This window comes from Neoarius graeffei, chromosome 14 (genome assembly GCF_027579695.1).
Source record: "Neoarius graeffei isolate fNeoGra1 chromosome 14, fNeoGra1.pri, whole genome shotgun sequence".
Lineage (NCBI taxonomy): Eukaryota > Metazoa > Chordata > Actinopteri > Siluriformes > Ariidae > Neoarius > Neoarius graeffei.
This window is the reverse complement of record NC_083582.1, coordinates 31,095,668-31,122,200: the sequence shown is the minus strand read 5'-3', so window position 1 is coordinate 31,122,200 and position 26,533 is coordinate 31,095,668. Positions and strand designations below refer to the sequence as shown.

Genomic DNA, 26,533 nt, shown 5'->3' with positions numbered 1-26,533 from the left:
CAGGGTTAACGAGGAATCTAAATTACCCGGCAGCGAGAAGAACCTCAGAGAAGTGTGAAGTCGTGTTGCATCCATCGCACTGGGAGCCACCTGGAGGATGGGGGTCGCAGCCGGCGGTGTCTTTGAGCCGACGTGTGCGGTGCTTTCTTCGTTTTTTTCTCTCTCCATCATATGGATACTGCTTAGCTGGGAATCCAAAGACTTTGGTGTGAACTCTGAATCAGGCCTGGTCGTGCTCTGATAAGGTACATGCGAGGATTGAAGTCACATTTTAATGTTTAAACAATTATGCTACAGGGATGCCATTTCTTTAAGGGATCATGCCTTTTTCTCCTGTTTTTGTTTAGACAGAGCACTTTAACGCCAATTCTCTCAATTTTTCTGTTTTCTGTTCTCCTTAATTTATGCTAATTAATCCTTGCTTCTGACTGGAACAATGAGAAGAGCAGTTCCTAAATGAATCTAGTGATAGCGTGGGCATCTGTTCATGACTAAACTGCTCACACACAATTTAAAAATATAATGTTCACAAGGCTGTGAATATGTTTGATCCCTGAATAGGGGGGACCGTTCATGCTTCTCACTATGGACGGTGGAGCTTTTGAATAAGTAGAGCATAGTGCTGATCCCTTCAGAATGGACTGCAGCCAATATGAAAACAATTAATTTGGTTGTTACCAAAACTGTGAACTTTTTCCAAGAAGATCTTCACCTGGATCATAGTAGCTCTGCTCTCCGTTTGAATGGGGTACAGGTTGTAGAGCACTGGTGCACTAGTTCCATACAGGATCGAGGGGTCTGGGCAGTGGTTACCAGGTGATACAGAGCTGTATGCTGGGGGTACAGGGGTAATCTGTCTCTGGAGGAGCTGAAGAATCACGTTAATATCTGCAGTCATTCTTGCCTCGAGTCTAGAACATGAGATGTGAAATTGATGCCGTTAAGCAAATATTCTTCTGTCAAGGCAGGCTCACTGGTCCTGACAGAGAATGCTGATCACTAGTTTGGGTTTGTTCAATGGACCCACTACCCCGTATAATTTTTCCCAACTTCTGAAAGGCTAAGATGTGCTTCCTCAGAGACATGTGAAGCCAACCAACTGCATCTTTTCAAACTAATACTACTGTAAGAGGAAAGCACTATCTGCTCTCTTCTGCATACACAAGTTCCCAAATGCCCACGATCGTATGTTACCATGCTTGACCCGGGGAGAGAGTATGCCATCCCGTCTCCCTAGAGAGCACAGCCATGGATGGCTGTAGCATTGCTGAGATTCAAACTTGCAATCTCCAACAATAAGCTGAACACTTTTGTTAATCCACGCAGGAGCCTAAATCAAGGAAATCTTGACACTGTGCATTAGCCAGGACTATAGCTGAGAACCTCTGGGAAAAATAACCATAATGAGAAGAATGCACCGCATAGCCCTGTGAGGGTTCATATCAAATAACCCTCAAAAACTCAAGTAGAAGATTACCAATTCAAAAAGAAAATACTAATAATAACACCTATACAGATTTGTTGGGAATAAATGAGATAAAAATTAAAACGTGAGTCACTACAATGACAAAGTGTGGAGGAGAAATATGATTTGTTTGCAATGAACATTTTCACAACCATCCAGTATCATTTGTGAAGCATGGGAACAGATTACTACAAGGATAACTACATCACATGACTTTATCAATGATGCAATGCTAAAAGTAGCAGCAAAAAGATGAATTCTGAACATCACTACTGGTCAGACCAAGCCAAGTCAGTGAATGGTGCTTTACTTAACAGCTGAAGGATCCCAAACATACCACACATTTACAGTCCCCTCCGAAAGGATTGGAATGGCAAAGCCAATTCTATTTTTTGTGGTATACACTGAAGACATTTGGGTTTGAGATCAAAACATGAATAGGAGACAGTAGATCAGATTTATAGCTTTAATTTCCTGATATTTGCATCTGGATGTGTTAAACAACTTGCCACATTTGGTGTCTCTGGGCCCGAACTCATCTCAGATGGACCAAAAGACAGTGGAAACGTGTGCTGTGGTCAGATGAGTCCACATTTCAGCTTGTTTCTGGGTGTTGAGTTCTCAGTGCAAAAGGTGAACATGACCAACCAGTTTGTTAGCAGAGAAAGGTGCAAAAGCCAGCACCTGTGATGGTATGGGGGGCATGGATGAGTTGTATGTGTGTGAAGGTACCATTGACATGGAGGTGTATATTGGGATTTTAGAGAGAAATATGTTGCCATCAAGGCAACGTCTCTTCGCGGGAAGTCCATACTTATTTGAGCAGGACAATGCCAGGCCTCAGTCTGCACAGGCTACATGGCTTCATAGACAGAGTGCATGTGCTTGACTGGCCTGCTGCCAGTCCAGATCTGTCTCCCACTGAGAATGTATGGCGCATCATGAAGAGGAGAATCAGACAACGGCGACCACGGACTGTTGAGCAGCTGAAGTTTTGTATCAATCAAGAATGATCAAAAATTCCAATTGCAAAACTGCAACAATTCATATCCTCAGATCCCATACAATTAAAAAGTGCTATTAAAGGAACAGTGATGTAACACAATGGTAATAATGCCTCTGTCCCTACTTTTTTTTTTGAGTGTGTTGCAGGCATCAAATTTTAACTTCGTTTATATTTACAAAATACAATTAAGGTGGTCAGTAAAACTACTGAAAATCTTTTCTTTGTACTTTTTGTTTGTTAAATAAAGGTGCACGTGAATTAATAAATCACAGAGTTTTGTTTTTATTGTATTTTGGAAAATATCCCAATTTTTTTGGAAATGGGGTTAGTATTTTGAGCTCAAACCCAAACATCTTCAATGTATAGCAAAAACAAAATAATTAGCCTTGCTGTTCCAATACTTTCAGAGGGGACTATATAGTATTTTCAGGGGTAAACAGTGAAATGCGCTTGATTTTCTATGCCAAACACCGGACCTAAAACGGTGTAGCACAGAGTCAAAGCCAAAACATTTGTCGTCTTTTGATTACTCATGGACTACACTGTATGTTTACATACCATTTGACTACACCTCAGATTTTGCAAATAACTGGGCCAGGAATAACATTTTTAATTGACCTACCTGTTAAGCTGACTTTGCATTAACTCGAGTCTGGACTCAAGCTCGCTTGGACAGTCTTCTGAAAACGGAGGTGGATGATATGAGGCTTGGACAGAAGAGTATTTGTAAGAACGGCCTGCACACTGAGTGGACCAGCGATTTGGCCAATAATGGTACAATCCAGAGAGATGAGCTCCTAGAGAAGGATAGACAGGAATTTGGTCTGATCCAGTAATTATTTGATGTGTTTTAGCCTTCTATCGACCAAAGCTGTAACTTTTGTACTCTGTTACTCAATACAGTACTTCCATTCAAGGAAACAAAAACTGAACACATAAATTACTAAAAATTTAGATGGTTATTTGTATGTTACAGCAAGATCAACTACCATAGTGTGATTGGAGTAGCTACCTCTGTCCATTGCAGGCTCTATACCCATTCCAGATTTGCTATTGGGTGGAATCACCCGTAGGGCAGATGGAGGGTAATCCTGGGGGTCTCCTTCAGGTGTATATACCTGGCTGTGGATAAGAGGTCGTTTGTTGATGTTCTCACTGGACTGAGTTCTGGAGGAGCCACAGCTATACAGTTCATCCCAGTGAGTGTGAGAGCCAGCAAAGCAGTGATGACCCAGGTGGGTACATGTTTGTACTGAATAGGAATCATCTTGATCCATTCCATCTGTCCAGGATGTATAAAAGGTGTTTTTTTTTTTAAACTTAATTAAAAAGTTAAACTAGGTATCCATTGATCAATATGGTTGTCTACTTACCTGGCCTGTTGCGCCTTTCTAGTGAGTTTTTGTGACGTCTTGGGTGATTAATATGGTAATCGCAGCCATTATCTTCGCTGTGTAGGGTGTGAAGGACCTGATCTACCTGATTATAGACAAACTTTATGTGGACTTTGAACCAAAGCTTTGTATGTTTCACAAAGGTTAATGGTGTATGTGTACTTCTCTGAGGTTGAAAGTGATCTCCAGATTCCTCCAGAAGCTTTCAGCAAAGGCTGGGTACATGTCTAGGACCTCCAAGAGATCATCTCTCTGGATTTGATGGAGATCAGAATAGGTGAGTGTCCTCACATCAGCATTGCATTGGCCAGGTTCTGTGTACAAGTTAATGGGCTCGCCAAAGATATGGTTTTTGCCTGCACATAAATGCAAACGGAATAAATAATCTGTAACTGTCAAATAATACTTAATAGTGAAGATCTCACTGTTACCCTTCTGTACCCTCCTGACACACTTCTACTGCTGTGGCTCCTCTTACACTCCACACCTGCCTGGCTTATCTCAATGCCCTACTTCTGTTTGGAGCTTCTGCACTTGTGACTCACTTTTTGCTATTGTGGATGGTCTCCACAACATTTATGCTCAAGTCTCACCCTTGTTTCAGTGGATAATCTCACCTGGATATGTCAGACTTGTACCTATGAACTGCTGCTGTAATCATTAAACCTCTCCAGTGCCCGCCCAGCCCATGGCTCTTATTCAAAACATGCTCATAATGAACATCCTTTCAAAACACTTAGTACTGTTTGTCTTATACACGTCTCTTATACACATATATGCTTTAATGATTTATAATCCCACTATCTAGTGTAACCCAGAAGAGGATGGGTTCCCTTCTGAGTCTGGTTCCTGTCAAGGTTTCTTCCTCATGTTGTCTCAAGGAGGTTTTCCTATAGACTTTCACCTCTGCCTAAAGTTCTATAAAGCTGGTACCAAGGTCTATTGTTAAATGTGCTATACATATAAAACTGCATTGTTCTAATATACTGATCTCCACAAATGCTTTCCAATTTGAAGTAAACACAGATGCCAAAACAGATTATGCTACATGGATCACTGTACTCACCTAGTATAGCAAGGACAACGTCATTGCAGGACACCTGAATTGAGCCATAGGAGATGAAGTACAGGGTATGGAGAATATCGCCTTGATGGTAGAGAGTGTCCCCTGGTGGGGAGTGGGTGGTTTTTAAGCGCATGGCAAGGGCTTTCAGGCAAGGTTTACTGGCCCCTTTGAAGGCCCTGCAGTTCTGTAGCAGATTGCGGTTCAAGTGCAGACAGATATCAGCCTGTAGGCATTCAGGAAATCCTTTCAAAACCTACAAGAAGATCAAGAATGTTTTATCCAAAAATAACAAGCAAGACATAACCATCATAATTATCTGTTTGGTCAATTATATTGCTTGTCGAGGTTTACAGGTTGTTTGAGTACATGGTGTTGAGATGCACATGTCTCTTACTGCATTCATATCAATGCCATTTGTGTAGGACCAAGCATGCTGGAAATATTCCTCCAGCCTCTGCCTCAGGGCGGGTGGTATTTGGTGGAAACGGATGAACTCTTTGACCCTCAGCAACTGCGTGTGGTAGCGCGTGGTTCCAGAATAAAGACGCTGTATGATTGCAGAGACATTTCCGAATATGCTGGCATACATGAGGGCTAGAAGATTGAAGAACATATGGTAATCTTGCATCCTGGATTCATGGTTAACATTTTAAGGCTAACATGCAGTTAATACTTCAAATTACAAGGAGCTTTTATTCTTATTTAGTATAAGACAAGGTCATGATAGTTTTGACTTTGAAATTAGCTTGGAAAGAATTGTAGCAAGGGACTGAAATACTTTATAACAGTACCAAATGGTTATTCATGGAACCCACTTCACCATTGTGTCAAGTCAAGTTGGTTTTCACCATATGCACAGTGAAATTATGAATTCTTCACCACTCATTTGAACCTCAAAGACCAAAGTTGTACCTTAGAGAGTTCTTTTGCCTTTTCTGTACCTTTGGGAACTGATAATGTCAGAAAATTTTCAGACATGATTCCAAAATCTCTAGGGCATTAGACTATAGCTTTCTTGGTACATTCAAGGGTACATTCCTTGCATTCCTAGGTAGACGTGCCTTTACACATTTTAACCTCAGGGACCACAGTTGTACCTTAGAGGGTACAGATACCTTTTCTGATAATGTATGAAAAGCATCAGACTTGACTCTACAATCTATTAGCAAACTAGAATATTCGACTGTAACTTTCAAGGTACAAACTCTTGTCATTTGAATGGAACCCTCAATCCTTTGTATCCTTAAGGCAGAGGATCTAGGATATATTCCCCTTCAATCTGGACCTTTCGAGTGGCAGTTGGAACTGGTAACATAAGAGAAGCTATTAAGAACTGAATGTATGTGGAATAACTTACAGCCAATAAGCATGACACAGATGGAGAAGATCTTTTCAGAGTTGGTGTTGGGTGAGACATTCCCAAAACCCACACTGGTCAGACTGCTAAAGGTGAAGTATAGCGCAGTGACGTACATATCCTTTTTGGATGGTCCTGAGGTGGCATCACTGTCATTATAATACTTCCCTAGTTGATCAGCCAAGTTATCCAACCAGCCTGTTTTCATGTAGGGCCTCTCCACATGACCAATAGCATACCAGATGCAAGCCAGCCAATGTGCGATGAGCACAAAAGTACACATGAGCAAGAAGAGGACTGCAGCTCCATACTCTGAGTACCGATCTAACTTCCTGGCCACACGGACCAATCGGAGCAGTCGTGCAGTCTTCAGGAGACCAATCAGAATGGTTGTTGTCTGAAGTTAAACAATAGCAAGCACTGTTAGAAAGGAAGGATGGTTCAAGTTATAGATATTTTTATCCATTAGTATTTTTCAAATAATTTGCCAGATACCCTTTTGAATGTTTTATGTAGTCCTTATTGGTTGGAAAAATCTTAAAGCAGGGGTCAACAATTATGCATATAACATATATGTAGTAGCCTCACAAATAATCTACTATTTTTCATTCATTCATCTTCAGTAACCACGTGTGTTTTTGTTTGTTTGTTTTACTCATGGGTCAAATAACCTTTGGAGGCAGGCCAAATTTGGGGCCACTGTCAACCAAATTGAATATCCTTTCGCTCCAGAAAAGGTTTCTAGATATTTTCTCACCTCATCTGATCCAGATTTAAAGATGAGCAGGTCAAAAGGAAGGGCAGCCACCATGTCAATAAGAAACCAGCCTTTAATGTAGTGGATAGCAATGCGTTTTGGCTGTGTTACCACTTCATCATTATGACTGATGTATGTAGTGCGAAAGCTGATCACGATGTCCACCATGAACAGAAGATCCACAACGGCATCCACAATATTTAGCGGGTTGCAGGTGTAACCGCAGACGTGTTGCTGATTCTCTGCCAGCTCATTAAGCAGGAATGCAGCTGAGTAGGGAGTGAAGATTGCAGTGTAGAGCACTAGCAGCAGGACGACCCAATCCCATACTGCTTTAGAGGGACTGGAGTGCAGCATGATCCACTTATGGACATCTGGAGTCTGGGGCTGATACTCAGGGAACACATTGGTGCCCAGAGACAGCGTCTGTATGAAAAGAGGCATATGCAGAAAGCGTTTATCTTGGCACGAGTACAAACTTACAGTACAACAAGCACCAAAAAGCAGATAATAGGAAAATAATCACAATGTACGTCACATTGTGAAAATTGTATTTGTAAGACAGATAGAAAATAACATTCATTCTTAGCTTTTTCATGTATTCACATATACCAGAGATGGAAATTTGGTAAATATATGGTTGTACTGGCTGATTTCAGCCCACCAAAATTAACTTTCATGATATGACTCTCTGTCATGAAGAAATTTGAAGACTTTCTGCTTCTTGTTGTCATGCCATGTTTTTTTTTTTGCCTTTCGCATAACTAGAATCTCTTTTACATTTACATTTAGCAGACATCTTATCCAGACAGACATAAAGAAATGCTTTGTAGTTTCAATTAAAAAAAAAAAAATTTAAAAATACACTCACTGGCCACTTTATAAGGTGCATACCTTATAAAGGTCCATACACCTGCTTTTTTATGCAGTTATCTAATCAGCCAATCCCTTACCATCTTTCCTCCCAATTCTTTACCATCACACTTCCATTCTTTCCTGTTTGATATGAGTGAAAGCACTAGCCTTTGAAACAATGTGGATTTATAAAGAATCATTATCCTCCTCTTGATGACTTCTGGTGTTTTCTATTGGTTTCCATCGACAATTTCTACATCTGGATCTGTTTTGATGACTGAAAGTCCACTGACCTACCAACTGCCACATAAATTCAAATGAAAGAGACAAGGGATGTGGACGGATGAATGGTTCCAATATTGACAAGATGTGATATTTTTGTCCAAAGGTTTGTGGTTCAAGTAGATGAAAATGATCTCCTGCAGAAGGTGTAAACGCAAGTTTCAGAGGTTGCACATTGCACATCATCACTGCAAAATAAGGGAGTGGACTTTAGCTGACATTATAGATCGATTTGATTGCAATCCCTTTCTGTGGGGAGATATCTGTCCTAACGATCTTTCCACTGGTGGATGTTCACCATGCTCCCGTCCCTGTGCATTTTATCATGCCAAACAGACTGCAATTGATTCTTTGATAATCATACATACTAGTGCATCTCAAAAAATTAGAATACCATGAAAAAGTTTCTTTTTTTCATAATTTAATTCAAAAAGGTAAACTTTCATATATTCTATATTCATTACATGCAAAGTGAAATATTTAAAGCCTTTTTTGTTTTAATTTCGAAGATTATGGCTTATAGCTCATGAAAATCAGAAATCCAGTATCTCAAATTATTAGAATATTCCCTAAGATCAATCAAAAAAAGGATTTACAATACAGAAATGTCCAACTTCTGAAAAGTATATTCATTTATACACTCAATACTTGGTTGGGGCTCCTTTACCATGAATTACTGTATCAATACGGTGTGGCATGGAGGTGATCAGCCTGTGGCACTGCTGAGGTGTTATTGAAGCCCAGGTTGCTTTGATAGTGGCTTTCAGCGTATCTGTATTTTTGGGTCGGGTGTTTCTCATCTTCCTCTTGACAATACCCCATAGATTCTCTATGAGGTTCAGGTCAGGCAAGTTGGCTGGCCAATCAAACACAGTAATATCATGGTCAGCAAACCATTTGGTAGTAGTTTTGGCACTGTGGGTAGGTGCTAAGTCCTGCTGGAAAAGGAAATCAGCATCTCCAAAAAGCTCATCAGCAGATGGAAGCATGAAGTGCTCTAAAGTATCCTGGTAGATGGCTGTGTTGACTTTGGACTTGATAAAATGCAGTAGACCAACACCAGCAGATGACATGGCACCCCAAATCATCACAGACTGTGGAAACTTCACACTGGGCTTCAAACACCTTGGATTCTGTGCCTCTCCACTCTTCCTCCAGACTCTAGAACCGTGATTTCCAAATTAAATGCAAAATGTACTTTCATCTGAAAAGAGGAATTTGGACCACTGAGCAACAGTCCATTTCTTTCTCTCGTTAGCCCAGATAAGACATTTCTGACATTGTCTCTGGCTCACGAGTAGCTTGATATTACCATAGGAATGCGAAAGTTGTATCCCCTTTCTTGAAGATGTCTGTTCGTGATGGGTCTTGAGACACTGACACCAGCCTCAGTCCACTCCTTGTGAAGCTCTCCCAAGTTCTTGAATCAACTTTTCTTGACAATCCTCTCAAGACTGCGGCCATCCCTGTTGCTTGTGCACCTTTTCCAGCCACCCTTTTCAGCAGTGACCTTTTGTGGCTTACCCTCCTTGTGGAGGGCATCAGTGATCATCTTCTGGACAACAGTCAAGTCAGCAGTCTTCCCCATGATTGTGGCTGTGTGTACTGAACTAAACCGAGAGATACACTGTGTTCATACTGTTTTACTCAAACTCGAAATGAAATATTCTAATATTTTGAGATGGTTTTTTTTATGTTTTTGTACTGTATGCCATACTGATTAAAATTAAAATAGAAAAATGCTTGAAACATTTTAGTTTATGTGTAAAGAGTCTATAATATATAACATTTTCACTTTCTTAAATAACTGATGGAGAATATTGAACTTTTTCACAATATTCTAATTTTTTGAGATGCACTAGTATATGAACATTTGGACTCACATTAGGGATGCAACCAAAAAGAATACATTATTTGGATTGAACAGACAATGTGTTCTAAAGAAATACAAATGCAGACCAAAAAAAAGAAAAAAAAAGCTTATGGTTCACAGGGAATCTGGTGGAGACTCGAGGTGTACATCAGGATAGGAATCCTGCAGGACACGATCTCTCAATTTTGCTAAAACTAAAGTTGTTGACTTCAGGAGGACTCCAAGTTCCTTGTTGCACACATCACAGAGGACCTCTCGTGGATTCCCAACACTACCTGCCCAGCCAAGAAAGGCCAGCAGAATAATCAAACCATTCCCAACACCCACTATTATTCAACTCTCACTTACTGCTACCACTCACTTGATATTGCTATTACTTTCTTCGCAATCCATTACAGCCGATTATTTTCACTGGTTCTCCCAGACAACACTTCTACTATCCTGTGTACTGTCCTGTTTATTTGTTGTATACTTTGCACTCATCTCACACTGTTGTACATCTGTACTACATGTAGTTGCGTACTTTATTATTTGTTGCACTATGATCCTGAAATAATATTTCATTCCAATGTATACAAGCTATAAATAACAAACTCACTTGACCTGACTTCATCCTCGGTCATTGCTTTGTTAAAATTCAGCTCCTCCAATTTGTTTGTTTTAGGGAATTAGAACCAACTAAATTATTCAGACGATATCGCATCACGGGCAGGTTTTCTTGTGCTTTCCAGTGTTTCCAAGGGCAGAGTGGTAGCTTTCAATATTTGATGGTTTAAATTTGAATACATATATACAGTGGATATAAAAAGTGCACACACCCCGTTAAAATGATAGGTTTTTCTGATGTAAAAAAAATATGAGACCACGATAAATAATTTCTAAACTTTTCCCGCCTTTAATGTGACCTACGTATAACCTGAACAATTCAGTTGAAAAACAAACAAATCTGTTAAGGGGAAAAATGTAAAAAATAAAAAATGTACAACAAGCTGGTTGCATAAGTGTGCACACCCTTAAACTAATACTTTGTTGAAGCACCTTTTGATTTAATTACAGCATTCAGTCTTTTGGGGTCGGAGTCGATCAGCCTGCCACATCAAAACTTGGCAATATTTGCCCACTCTTCCTTGCAAAAGCGCTCCAAATCTGTCAGATTGCGATGGCGTCTCTTGTGCACAGCCCTCTTCAGGTCACTCCACAGATTTTCAATTGGATTTAGGGCTGGGCTCTGGCTGGGCCATTCCAAAACTTTTTTGGGATCGTTGTCGTGCTGAAAGATGAAATTCCTTTTCGTCTTCAGCTTTCCAGCAGACACCTGAAGGTTTTGGGCCAAAATTGACTGGTATTTAGAACGGTTCATAATTCCGTCCACCTTGACTAAAGCCCCTGTTCCAGCTGAAGAAAAACAACCCCAAAACATGATGCTGCCACCACCACGCTTCACCGTGGGGATGGGGTTCTTTTGGTGATGCGCAGTGTTGTTTTTGCACCAAACATACCTTTTGGAATTGTGGCCAAAAAGTTCAACCTTGGTTTCATCAGATCATAACACATTTTCCCGCATGCTTTTGCGAGAATTGATGTATTTTATTTTATTTTTTTGCAAAATTTAGCCAGGCCTGGATGTTTTTCTTTGATCCTACCTCATAGTCCATCTCGTAGTCCATCAACATCTGGAGAATACTGGAGATTGTTGTCACATGTAGTACACAACCAGTACGTGCCAGGAATTCCTGCAGCTCCTTCAGTGTTGCTGTAGGCCTCTTGGCAGCCTCCCTGACCAGTGTTCGTCTTGTCTTTTCATCAATTTTGGAGGGACGTCCAGTTCTCGGTAACGTCATTGTTGTCCCATATTTTCTCTACTTCTTGATGACTGTCTTCACTGTGCTCCATGGTATATCTAATGCCGTGGAAATTGTTTTGTACCCTTCTTCTGACTGATACCTTTCAACAATGAAATCCCTTTGAGGCTTTGTAAGCTCTCTGTGAACCCTGGCTTTTGCTGGAGGATGCAACTGAGTAAATGTCTGAACTTTATTTGGGGTTAATCAGAGTCATTTCAATTGATGGTAGGTGCAAACCCCAAAAGACTGAATGCTGTAATTAAATCAAAAGGTGCTTCAATAAAGTATTAGTTTAAGGGTGTGCACACTTATGCAACCAGCTTATTGTACGTTTTTTATTTTTTATGTTTTTCCCCTTAACAGATTTGTTTGTTTTTCAATTGAATTGTACAAGTTAGGTCACATTAAAGGTGGGGAAAGTTTTGAAATTATTTATCGTGGTTTCATTTTTTTTTTACATCAGAAAAAACGCTGGTTACGAATGTAACCGTGGTTCTATGAATAGTGGAAGACTGCTAGAGGCAGTTCTTATAGTGGAAATATCATGCGCTCGCGCATGGCAACGAGAACTTATTGATTTGTTGTCATCTTGTGACGTCATGACGCCCAATGTAACAAAACCTGTCAACGAGTCATGATCTGTCTTAATGGTCATTCTCGCAATTCCGAGTGACCCAAGACTCTGGCGGTCTTCCACTATTCATAGAACCACGGTTACATTCGTAACCAGCGTTCTATTTCATACTTCCAGACCGCCAGAGGCAGTTCTTATAGTGGAAGACTTATACAACCAAGTCACGAGGAATAACACACTCCAGTCAGTCCTTCAATTGAACTCAAAGCCTTTATTGATAAACAATGCATGCATCACACCTAGACATCACTAGGGAGCAAAGCTGAAGAAACTGGCGGAAGTGGCACCACATTCACACGGTAAAACCTGGAAAAGGTACACGGTGATGACCAAGTAGCCGCAGAACAGATATCAACAAGAGAAATTCCTCTTAATGCAGCCCAAGATGTCGCAACAGCATGCGTTGAGTGGCATCTTGCAGAAGCAGGAGCTGTTTTATCAGCAAAGCGGTAGGCACTGGTAATGGCCTCCGAAACCCAGTGTGCCAGTCTCTGTTTTGAAAGGGGTGCTCCTTTCCCACACTCCCCAAAACGGATAAACAACTGGTCTGTTTTTTGCCACTGAGCAGTCTGAGAAACATACTGGCGCAAAGCACGCACCGGACACAGTTCAGAGCGGGGCTCATCATCAGGGCGGAATGCCGCCAGAACAATCGGCTGATTTAGCAAACTGAGGGGAAAGCACCTTTGGTAGAAAAGCAGGATTGGGCCATAATGTCACCTGACTGTCTTCTGGTCCCCAACGCATACACTGAGCACTAACAGAAAGAGCATGAAGTTCACTAACTCTCTTGGTAGAAGTGATAGCCAACAAGAACGCAGTCTTGATAGAAAGCCACTTAATCTCTGCCTGCTCTAAAGGCTCGAATGGTGGAGAACACAATCCATTCAGAACAGTGTGCAAGTCCCAAGAAGCACAATCCGTTCGCGGGCGCGGGTGTAGTCGTTGGGCACCCTTCATAAAAGCTACCACTAACTTGTGAGCACCCAATGAAACCCCTTCAGTTGGTGCCCTGTAGGCAGCCAGTGCTGCGACATATACTCTCAAGGTGGCAGGAGAGCGACCATTATCCAGCAGATGTTGAAGAAAATCAAGAATTGTTACCACAGGACATTCAAGGGGGTTCAAAGAATGAGTAGTGCACCAGGTAGTGAAAAGCTTCCATCTGTTTTCATACATTGTCCTAGTAGATTGAGCACAAGCATTCAGAACAGTGTGCCTAACCCCTTCTGAACAGTCCATGACACTTTGGTTCCCCCCAGTGGCCAAACCCAGAGTTTCAGCCTGTCTGGACAAGGGTGCCAGAGCTGCCCCTCCATTTGGGACAGAAGATCCTTCCTCATTGGCAATGGCCGGGGAGGCCCCACGGTTAGAGTCAGTAGTAAGTGAAACCAAGGCATGCTCGGCCATCTGGGCGCTACCAAGAGCACCCTGTGGCCCATTTCCCGTACTCGATTGAGCACACCCCAGATCAGTGGAATAGGTGGGAACGCAAACAGTAGCACATCCGGCCACTCGTGAGTCAGAGCATCCCTGCCCAGTGACTCCGGTTCTGCCATCTCTGCATACCACAGAGGGCAATGTGTTGTCTCCTTGGACGCGAACAAGTCTACTGTTGCTGTGCCATAAGTGTTCCAAATTTTCTGCACAACCTCCTTGTGCAAGTGCCAGTCTCCTGCCCTCTGTCTCCTCCGGGACAGTGCATCGGGCACCACATTGAGGTGACCTGGAATGTGTGTTGCACGGAGGGAGAGGAAACGTGTTTCTGCCCAAGTCAGGAGTGCCTGTGTCAGACAAAGAGAGGGAAGGGACCTTGTGCCTCCCTGGTGATTTATGTGAAACACCACAGAGGTGTTGTCTGTCCTCACCATCACATGTTTTCCCCTCAGAACACTCTCGAAATGCTTGAGAGTCAGGAAAACAGCTTGTAGTTCGAGAACATTGATATGGCAGCGTTTCATGTGAGGATCCCATTGACCGCTTACCCCCTGACATGACGCAAAAGGCGGCTGGTGTCCGCCATCGCTTGTTCCGGGGTTGCTGCACATAGCAGCCAGTCGTCCAAGTACGGCAGGACTAACATGCCTTCCGCTTGGAGAGGTTCCAATGCAGCCTGGACGCACTTTGTGAACACCCGGGGGGCTAGAGAGAGTCCAAATGGAAGAACTCTGTATTGGTAGGCCTTGTGTTGAAAACTGAAACGGAGAAACTGCCTGTGCTCCTCTGCAATGGGCACATGGAAATAGGCCTCCTTTAAGTCTATCGTCACAAACCATGTGCCTGGTTCTATGGCTCGAACAACATCCATAGTGCGCAACATCCAGAAAGGTAAACGCTTGAGGAACCTGTTCACATGTCTTAAATCTAGGATGGGCCTGAACCCGCCATCCTTTTTTGGAACTAGAAAATAACGGGAGTAGAGACCCTCCACCTGAACTTGGGGGTCTACCTCCTCTATGGCGCCTTTCTGCAGTAACTGCTGAACTTCTGCAGTAAGCGCTAGAACTTGCCCTGGGTCCTTTACTACCGTAGGACAAACGCGGGCACAAGGTTGTGGTCGACGGTGAAACTGTAGGCGGTAACCTTTTTCGAGCGTCTCGAGAAGCCACTCGTTGGAAGTTATTTCTCTCCAGCGCTGAATATGGACCACTGAAAAATGAGTCGCCGTCGACCCCAGGCAGTCAGCGCCATCTGCTCGCTGGTTCATTGGCTTTGGGGGGGCGCTGGCGTGGAGGCTGCCGTGCAGGCCAGGGGCGTGAGCGTTGGTTCGAAGTGCCATGATGGGCCAAGTGTGTAGGCCTGGCGTGCTGGCCACGGAAGAACCTGTTAGGACTGCGTGCTGGCACCGGCTGTGGGGAAGCCTGGCGGTTCGGACGTACACTTACTCGAGGGTCGTCAAAGCCTGAACGCCGTGCAGCATGCTGAGAGCGTGACTCTGTAACCCGCACTCTTCTCTCCAGGGCCTCCTGTGCGGCTGGCCCGAACAGGTGGCCCGGCGTAAGCGGCAATTGGCGCAGGTTGTTACGACAAGCTTCTGGTAAGGACGACTGTGCTAGCCACACTTGGCGTCTGGCATGAGCAAGGAGGCCCAGAGCCCTCCCACAATCACTAGCCATTGCACCAAGAGCTTGAAGGGAAGCATCCAGCAGACCAGAGACAGAGTCATCTGTGGAAGCGGAATCCAAGGTAGCATGTAAAGCCGACAGAAGATGGCCCATAGAATTGCCAATACGGCCCAACCTGGCAACTGTGTTGTAGGTTTTGACCAGTGCATTGTCAGTGCGCCTGCACTCCTTATTGGGGCATTGCACGTCCGGACGTAGGGCTTCATCTGGTGATACAATGAGGGATGCCACACAGGGCTCTAATGCTGGCATTGAGCCAAGGCCAGTAGTATCTGGTGCAGACATATCAGATAGCATGCGTGCAACACGATCAGGCCGGAATGAAAGAGCTGATCGGAAAGCTGCAGACACGACCTCTGTAAAGTCCTTACAATGCGGAATAATCACCTCTTTTGAGCCAGGTACAGAGCGACACAAGAGGTTGGTAGGGCCTGACTGAGCATTTGGAACATCCAAATTCAACTTTGCAAGTGCCATTTTAATGTTACCACGCATTGACATAGCAACAGAGGCTCCGCTCTCTGATTCAGATCCACTGCCACTTACTGTGTACAAGGAGGATGGCCGAGACGGTTGTTGTGCTACATGAGCCTGCTGATCATTGCTCTCCGAAAGGAGAGAGTCAGTCGCTGCCAGTGAAATTGCATCGCTCTCTTCTGGTTCCACATTAGGTGGATGCTCAGTTAAAAGAGGAACGTGAGCATTGAGATGCGTTGCATTGTCCGTCTGATCCATGCTATCATTAACCGCTGACATAGTAGGACCTGATAAAAGCGCCTGTAGTCTTTGTACAGTTGTAGTAAGCTCGTCCATACGCTTCGCTAGCTTACTAGAAGAAGCACGTCGCTTCAGTTTCCGATGCTCCTCAACATCCGGACGTTTACGTTTAGTCCCGCGAGTATCAACTGCAGCAGGAGTTAAAAGCTCCGATGCGCTCGGAGAGATGCTAGCAAGACGCTGCTGGCGGAGCTCGAACGGCATAATGCTACAATCGGGGCAAGGATTAGATAACGCATCTTCCAGATGCTGTAGTCCCAAGCAGGATGGGCAGCGATCATGCCCATCTAACATATCCATCCCAGCATAGCACTGCGTACAGAGAGCAGGATGATCCATATCCATGAACAACGCAGAGCCGACACGACGGTTATGTTGTTAAGTGGACAAGGCCAGAGAGCCAGTCGGCTATGGAGGCAACCGCTCCCGAGGGTTAGCCTACTCTTACTCAACCAACGAGGGAACCCTGGAAACCAAGAGGTACTCGTTGGGAAGATAACTCACCAGGCGAGGGAACCTTGGAACCCAACAGGTACTCGCCGGTAAAGGTAGATTCAAAGTAAATAACTTACCTGATAAAATCCAATCAGAGTGTTGCAAGTGTGTCTGTATCACCGAACGAGGGAACTTTGGGCAACCAAAGTACTCGCCGGTTAACTCCAATCCAGTTCGCAGACAACAGCTAGGTGGGGAAGCAATTAGCTAAGCCCAATAGAAAAAGCTGTCGAAGTCCACAAAAATAGTTCTCTGCCTTGCGAGAATGAAAAAGAGACAGATCATGACTCGTTGACAGGTTTTGTTACATTGGGCTTCATGACATCACATCAATAAGTTCTCGTTGCCATGCGCAAGCGCATGATATTTCCACTATAAGAACTGCCTCTGGCGGTCTGGAAGTATGAAATAGAACCTATCATTTTAACGGGGTGTGTACACTTTTTATATCCACTGTACATATGGATATTTGGAGCACTGATACTGTACAGATACAAATCATGGCATTGTATTACACCTCTAGCTCAAGTGTTTCTCGTTGATCTACTTGGGTGACCTTCTCTGTGATGTTCTGCTGGAGTTCCTTCACCTTAGGCATGGTGACGAGCTCGATGTTTGAGGGTGAACTCCTGGAGATGGAATGCCTGGGACGGCTAAAGTTGAGGGAGAAACCTGGGAAGCGGTTAGCAACTCTGCACTTCATCTGGTCAGGGTTAGCAGGAGAGCTCAGCACACCAAACCTGCAGAGTCACATGGTGAGTCAAGACAAAAACAAGATGATGGAAGAAACTGGGAATTGGTGCATTTTTGTTGGTCCAGTTAAATGTTCTTCTAGCAACAGTTCAATGGGCATCAGCTGTCTAATAGTCTTTTGGGGGAAAGTAGGTAAGAAGCCAATTACAGCAATCTAACCTGCAGGAAGTGTAGATCTTGTTTGAATATGAAACTTCTGAGTATGTTTACATACTGTAACGTTGCTTTGATGTGATTGCTAAAGCTCAGATCTGATTGTTTTTTTTTGGACATTTAGGGCCTTAGGGTACAGAGAGACACTAGAGTTTAGAGCCAAATAAAATGAATTAACATTACCATTACTTTATCTTCAGAAATGGCTTTATTAGTGCATGCGATTATCACAATATAAATAATTACAACAGTATAATATATACACCAATCAGCCGTAACCTGATGACCACTGAGGGGTTTAGTGAATTACACTGATTATCTCATTACAGTGGCACCTGTCAAGGGTTGGGATATATTAGGTAGCAAGAGAACAATCAGTTCTTGGAGTTGATGTGTTGGAAGCAGGAAAAATGGGCAAGTGTAAGGATCTGAGTGACTTTGACAAGGGCCAAATTGTGATGGTGAGATGACTGGGTCTGAGTGTCTCCAAAATGGCACATTTTGTGGGGTGTTCCCGGTATGCAGTGGTTAGTATCTACCAAAAGTGGTCCAAGGAAGGACAACTGGTAAACCGGCGACAGGGTCACGAGCGTCAAAGGCTCACTGATTTGCATGGGGCACAAAAGCTAGCCCATATGGTCCAATCCCACAGAGGAGTTCAGTTTTTTTCCCCTGCACCATTCTGTGTAAACTCTACAGACTGTTGTGTGTGAAAACCCCAGGAGATCAGCAGTTTCTGAAATACTCAAACCAGTCCATCTGGCACCAACACCCATGCCACAGTTAAAGTCACAGAGATCACAATTTTTCTGATGTTTGAAGTGAACATTAACTGAAGCACTTGATTTGTATCTGCATGATTTGATGCATTGTGCTGCTCTCCAGGGATCGGCTGATTAGAGAACTGCATAAAACAGCAGGTGTGTGGGTGTTCCTAATAAAGTAGCCAGTGAGTGTATATTGTGATATTCCTATGGCTTATCATAGTTTTTTTAAAAACATATATCGTGATGTTTTATCATAATGTCCACATCTATACTTAGCCATAGGAACATTGAGGTAAGGCCTCTGCATACATGTCAACCTATACGGAATGTCCATATTTTATACGGATTTGATTCAATAAACATAGTATACAGGCGTACAAATAAAGTTATACGGATTCTTTAAAAAAACTTCAATATATATTTAGAGCTATAATCAATTCCCACGATGATAAGAGCGCATAACATTTACAAACGTACTGTACACCACAGAAAGCACAAACAGCCAGTAAAGAGTCTTATGAAATCGCGCGTTATCTTGTGGTAGCGAGACTTCATTCCACTCCTGATCATGCGCACACCGCATTGCGAGAATCCCGCCAACCGGGAAGTAACATTTTGTTTGAAACGCGTATTTCCACCTAAGCAACTTTTAATAGCGACTGAAAAGATTCTGAATGGGCACTCCGGCAAGATCAACACAGACACTTACTGTGACATGCAGCCTAGTGAGGTATTGGTGCAGAGTGCTAAAAAAAGCTGTCATGGAGTACAATTCAGAACATTAGAGTGACACTTTGTGTTTTTGTCAAACATTGGAGCTTTGTATTCATTCTGAAGCAGTGGTGGCTGGTAGTCTTTCAAACAGGGGAGGCTGGTCGGTTACGATATTTCCAGATTTTAAAAGAAAAAACATCAATTTTGCCCATACTCTTGCCTCTGATCTGGCTGATTGTTGGCAGCGTCACAAACTGTGAAATAACAGGTTCTTTTGGCCCATTAGCCTACTGTCCAATATACATGATGGTGGTGTTGGGGGGGGGGATATTTTAACATTTTATATTTTAAAATTGTGGCATTTTGTTTAAAAATTGATCATTATTGAAAGCAGCTCTTTGTCAGGAACCTCAGCAGTAGAGCTGGGTGCCACACATTTCATTCAATGACACTTTCCCTATATTTTACTTATTTTGACTGAGAAATGTTTTATTGACAATTTTGATAACCCTTCACTTTTAATCCAGGTCTGTAGTGTGAAATGTTCTCAGCTGTGTTTTTGTTTAAAAATGTTTTCCAAATTGTAGCTGTGTTTAATTCATATCCAGAAAAATATATATTCCAATATAATATACTCAGCATAAACATTTTAAATAGATTCTATATTTTTGGTCCATCCATGACATACTACTAAAGTAGCCTATTTACTGTTGTTGATGTGGGTCACTTGCTGTTAGCCAATTCACTTTCTCGTACCAGGAGAGCTGAAAGGAACGAGTATTATTCCCTACCTTTTTCACCAAGTCAATTTGAGGCGTTGGTCTACCCTGCTCTTTAATTTTAATTTTTTCCTCGAAAGGAAGACTGGCAAATGGCTTCGCCAAAATTAAACCAGCAATGCTTGGCATCCGTGCGCAGCTTTCTTGCTAGCTGACTAGCCCCCTCAAGTTCAAGTTCAGTCACTCAAATAAACGAAATTTCTGGAACTAAGATAGCAAACTTGACAACATTATATTTACACTTTATTTACAATGAAAATATATACAAACTAAAAAAGCTGGTAGAAACCGTATGTAATGAATGAAATCGAAATGTAAGCTGATCTCTTACAATACACCACAGCACTTGCGAATCCGCATGGGACTGAACTGAAATTCACCGCTGCCTGTCTATAGTTGAAACAAGCTGTCAATCAAAGAAAATATCCGGCCGCTTTCACCAATCACCAGTCTCCTCGCGGAAACTGCCATGTCCCTCCCATGTGAGGCTGGGAGTCCGTAGGCGGGCATTTTCGCATTTTGTCCAATAACTGTCTTGCATTTTAAGATTGAAAATTGCATAGCTCCCAAATGCCATTGAAGTCCACCGAGGCTGGGAGTCCGTGGGCGGGCGTTTTTGCAGTATTTGTCCAATAATCATCTTGCATTTTGAGATTGAAAAGCGCAGAGCTCCCAAATGCCATTGAAGTCCACTGAGGCTGCGCTGCATTGCGCTGTCACGAGGGGGAAAAACTCACGCACACATTAAAGTTATAAGGGAATGATTTCGCACTGTAGTGGGTTGAGCACATATATTTCTATGATTCTGGATCTGAAATAGCAATGTTATAAGGTCGGCTATAACATAAGCCTAGCGCAATTCATCCTACACGATGTTCGTCATTTTTAGAGGAGGCTGAGCCTCCCTCGTTGTCTTAGAGCAATCGCCCGTGTTCTGAAGGTTTGTTGTTATTAATATTGAATAAAAAGTAACTTGAATATATCAATGTTAATTATCATTCAAATTTTAGGTAAATTATTTTAATTTGCATCTTATACGGATTTTATAAGGGAAATGCGGATTTTGGAGGTTGGTTATACAGGTTTGATTGGCCAAAAGTTGACATGTATGCCTCTGTAGGTTCTATCAACACACTGTGGTTTGTTTATTTTGGAAACACATTTAAATCAGTCGCTAAATGGAAATGAGATGGAAAATTTCCGTCATTATTTACCAGCTTCAGTGAAGCATATTTGCGTCTTTGGAATTATCAATAAAGCTGTATGTGCTTGACTAGAGCTGGGTGATATGATGGAGTATTGATATTCTGCTAAATTATGTCACAGTGCACTTTTCTGAGATATTGTTTGGTCAACTTTATATCTTTTTTTATTTTATTATATTTGTTAATAATATTATGGAAGCAGCTGATATGATATTAATGTTTTCTACTATTTTGAAACTTTTTCTGTGTTAATTCAGTGGCTAGAAAATTAAAGCATCATCATTTATTTTACAAATGATTAGTTTTAAATATGCCTGATAAAGTATGTCCCAAATGGTGGCTTAAAAGCAACTAGCACTCTCGTCTTCTCCAAATGCTTAAAAATTGGTGTAGTAGGTGAACCTTTTTTGTTTTTATTCACATTACCAATAAACATTTATGCTCCACTGATCACTGATTTTTTTTTTAAATTACTTTTCCTTTACATTTATATTTTAATGATCATTTTTTTTACACATTTTAGCTGTTTTAATATTGTGTATTATTTTATTCTTTCTATAAATGCTCTTTTGTTGTTGTTGTTATTATTATTATTATTATTATTATTATTATTATAATATTTAAAGAGAGAACCAGGATTAAAAGTCTTGCTCTTACCAAAGCAGTGTGTCGTTTCCTTCGTTTGTCTTGTTTTCAGGATTTTTAGTGAGTCCTTCATCTTTTCGGCTTGGGTAGTCTTCTTATAACTGTCAGCGCTGTGGTCCTCACACAGAGTCATTCTCCAAACTGGGAACTGATCAATCACTCACCACAGCAGTGGGAACCTCATTAACAAATCGAACAGCCAGAACGCTCGATCATTTCACATATCACACATCACATAACAACAATAAAAAGACTGGAACTGTCCGATGTCTAATAAATTAGAGGATAGGAGAAAACCTATCATATTAGAACCTGACTAAATAATATCCACTACAGACACAGAGCGGTTATTGTGGCAAAGTATTGACCCAGTGGCCAGATGTGAGTCTGTATTTAGAACAAGGGATGACCTCTGGATTTCACGGCACATAAACAGGTCTGCCTTTACAAGATCTGAATGAAGAAACACCATCAACAGTGTGCGAGTGGTCAAGCTGAAGACATCAGAGGTGACTGGAGAGATTTGGCATGATTGAATAGTTTGACGACCACCACTGATGTATGCACTGTAGGGTATCCCTACAAGCCAGACTTTGTTAAACTTCATCACTAGAGAGAGATAGACGTTATGAAATCACAACCCCGATTCCAAAAAAGTTGGGACAAAGTACAAATTGTAAATAAAAATGGAATGCAATGATGTGGAAGTTTCAAAATTCCATATTTTATTCAGAATAGAACACAGATCCAATCCAATTTTATTTATAAAGCACAGTTTAAATAAACACAAAGGTTTCCAAAGTGCTGTACAATAAATAAACACAATAAAACTATACAATAAAATAAGTGCTGTACAATAAAATAACACCATAGAACATGTCATCTCATCTCATTATCTCCAGCCGCTTTATCCTTCTACAGGGTCGCAGGCAAGCTGGAGCCTATCTCAGCTGACTACGGGCGAAAGGCGGGGACCACCCTGGACAAGTCGCCAGGTCATCACAGGGCTGACACATAGACACAGACAACCATTCACACTCACATTCACACCTACAGTCAATTTAGAGTCACCAGTTAACCTAACCTGCATGTCTTTGGACTGTGGGGGAAACCGGAGCACCTGGAGGAAACCCACGCGGACACAGGGAGAACATGCAAACTCCGCACAGAAAGGCCCTCGCCGGCCACGGGGCTCGAACCCGGACCTTCTTGCTGTGAGGCGACAGCGCTAACCACTACACCACCATGCCGCCCACCATAGAACATAAAATAAAAATAAATAAATAGGCTGTCCACTCCAAATAAAATATCTGTGTACATAAAATCATCAACCTACATGGTGTTAAAAGCCAAAGAAAAGAGGTGCGTTTTAAGAAGGGTTTTAAAATTAGACAGTGAGGAGGCCTGTCTAATGTGCAGTGGCAATGCATTCCATAATTTTGGAGCTGCAACCGAAAAAGCCCGGTCCCCTCTGAGCTTCAGCCTAGTCTTGGGAACTCTCAGAGCAGCTGATCAGCTGACCTGAGAGCTCGGCTGGGTGTATAGGGGTATAGCAGCTCAGAGAGGTACGATGGAGCAAGACCATTTAAAGATTTAAAAACAAATAAAAGAATTTTAAAATGAATTCTAAAATGGACGGGTAGCCAGTGGAGCAAAGCTAAAATCGGTAAAATGTGCTCAAATTTCCTTGTGCCAGTTAAAAGACGTGCGGCTGCATTTTATCCTAGTTGAAGATGTGCAATGGAGGACCCACTGACCCCCATATAAAGTGCATTGCAGTAATCTAGCTGAGTGGTCACAAAGGCATGAATTACTGTTTTAAAGTGCTGTCTGGGTAAAAAAGGTTTTATTTTTGCCAACTGCCGCAACTGAAAATAGCTTCCTTTCACCACTGCTTTAATCTGGCTATCAAACTTAAGGTCCCCGTCCACTTTTACCCCCAAATCATTAACTATAGGTTTGGCATATTGTGCCAAGGAACCCAGATCGACTGAGGGGGTCACAGAGGTGCCACCAAAGACTATCACTTCAGTCTTTTTTTCATTAAAATTTAAAAAGTTTAGAGACATCCAAGCCTTGACATCCTCTAAACAATTTAACAGTGGCTTTTTTAGGGGCACATAAATCTGAGTGTCATCAGCATAACAGTGGAAAAGAATGCCATGCTTCCTGAGAATGGAACCAAATGGAAGAAGATACAAAGAAAATAGAAGAGGGCCCAGCACTGAACCCTGTGGGACCCCACATGAGAGAGGAGCAGTGGAGGACACAGAGTCACCAAGGCTGACACAGAATGTCCGGTGAGACAGGTAAGACCTGAACCATTCCAATGCCGAGACCCTGATTCCCACCCACTGCTCCAAACGATCAATCAGTATGTCATGGTCCACTGTGTCAAAAGCAGCAGTTAAGTCTAAGAGCACAAGGATTACACAGTGACCAGAGTCAGTAGCTAAAAAGACGTCATTAAAAGCGCTGATTCTGTGCTATGCAGTGTTTTAAAACCAGATTGGAAAATTTCAAGAACATTTTGTTCATTTAAAAAGTCCATGAGCTGAGAGTAGACAATCTTCTCTAAGGCCCACTTTACACGGGGACAGTCTGAAACAAAAACGCAAAAGTCCGTTTTCGTTCTCACTTTTTTACGCGTCTACATGATCGTTTTCAAGGAGGAAATCTGTGTCTATACGGTGACGCATAAATGTGTGGAATTCAATTGGATGTGCATGCCAGGCGGCTAGGTGGTGCTGTGAAAGACCTCCGCTATGTCTGCACGCATGCGCAACGTCTTCCGTCTTGTCTGATCTGCACCGCGAAAACTTTGACTACTCTGGCTATGGTAAGTAAGAAAGTAAGTAAGAGCATACTATACCCGCCTCTGTTCATTAACAGATTCGGTATAGATGTTCAAAGGACTCCTGGATGTTTATTAAAGCTGCCAGAGCAGCTTGAAGGTCCGTTGGATCGATGTAATCAGACATGCTCTTACTTTTTTACTTACTTTCTTACTTCCCGGGCTGGCATGTACAGTATATGACATATGTATGACGTAAACGCGTACCCGACGTGAGCAGATCCGAGCAGAGTTTCGCGTATTGGGTAGTTTAGACGGATATGCAACGGGGGCTGTTTTTAACTTATCCACTCTGGAAGGCGTTTTCAATTTTTTCCGTTTTTCAGCCTCGGAAACGCCGTCCCCGTGTAGACGAAAGGCACTTCCGATAAAATATTTAGTCGTTTTTACCCGACAGAGTCCTCGTGTAAACGGGCCCTAAGATTTTTGAAAAGAAGGACAGTTTAGAAATTGGCCTAAAATTAGCCATAACAGCAGGATCCAGTCCGGGTTTTTTAATCAGTGGCTGCACAACTGCATGTTTGAAATGTACAGGAACCACTCCTGAGGATAGACTGCTGTTAATGATGCTGTGTAAATATAGCCCCGCAGTGAGGAAAACCTCCTTAAAGGACATGGGACATGAAACATAAATGCACGCTATATCAGTTTCTTTCCATTAAAAATATGAAATAATTGCATCAACAAATACAAAATTATCTATTAAATTCAGCAAAATCGTTATATTCGTGATGATTATATGGCATTTCTGCTCGAGCTCCAATATGCATATTTTACAACCGGAAGAGCCGCTGTCACGTGATCATACGTCACAAAAACTTTCGGGTACAGCACAAGCGGGTAGATGAATATGGAGAAGTGTGAATCGTGATGATGATGAATGCGACAAAATAGTTTTTGTGTCTTGGATGACAAGAAAATTGTTTCGTTTTTAGAGTGTTTAACGTACATTGAACATCATGGTGTATTGCGACCTCCCAGTCAGTCAGACGCGCTGTTACTCCTGTTAGCAATGTAGCTAGGCTCAGCATGGCCAATGGTATTCTTGGGGGCTGTAGTTAGATGCGATCAAACTCTTCCACGTTTTTCCTGTTTACATAGGTTTATATGACCAGTGACATGAAACAAAGTTCAGTTACACAAATTGAAACGTGGCGGTTTTCTATGCTATGGAAAGTCCGCACTATAATGACAGGCGTACTAACACCTTGTGCGCGCTTCGACAGCGCATTGATACCTTCACTCGGAGTTGTACCATTATTTTTTAGACAGGGCGGACGGACCAGGGCATTCGCCCGCCTGGCCATGCCCAACGAGGAGCGCTCTCGGCCGGCTTGGGAGGCAGACGGCAGCCCCTCCTGGAAGTGTGGTTTTACCATGGGCCTCATGCGGTAAGGATTAGTATTATAATTTTGGGTGTATCAATTATTGATTATCATAATTCTGACTCGTTTCACCATTTTGAATGTTTTCATCTCGGACTCTGGAAGCATTGTATCTCAATCAATCTCGAAAAATATCAGCAAAAAAAACCTAGCTTGCAACGGACTTTAGCTAGATCTATGATGAACTTTCAATGTATGATACAAAAATAATACTTCTTTCAACAGATCATTAGCCTTTGAGCAGAATTGTTTGTAACTTACCAGGATGTGTTATCGAGCCGACCACTTTCAGTTTCATGGGGATTGAATGAACTCTCACTCTCAGAATCATCTGACCCGTCAGAGTAA

At 42.3% G+C, this 26,533-nt stretch overlaps 1 protein-coding gene across 1 annotated transcript; it reads right to left on the bottom strand.

Annotated features, from left to right (window-relative positions):
* Positions 1-491: 491 nt before the first annotated feature.
* kcnh6b (potassium voltage-gated channel, subfamily H (eag-related), member 6b) lies at positions 492-22,130 on the bottom strand. The gene is made up of 12 exons (XM_060938832.1): positions 22,111-22,130; positions 17,478-17,670; positions 7,046-7,471; positions 6,289-6,685; positions 5,326-5,525; positions 4,932-5,184; positions 4,028-4,221; positions 3,845-3,950; positions 3,484-3,753; positions 3,094-3,265; positions 679-911; positions 492-496 (listed from the first exon to the last, which is right to left on the bottom strand). The coding sequence occupies exons 1-12, from the start codon at positions 22,128-22,130 to the stop codon at positions 492-494; spliced, it is 2,469 nt and encodes an 822-aa protein (XP_060794815.1).
* Between the last annotated feature and the right edge of the window lie 4,403 nt (positions 22,131-26,533).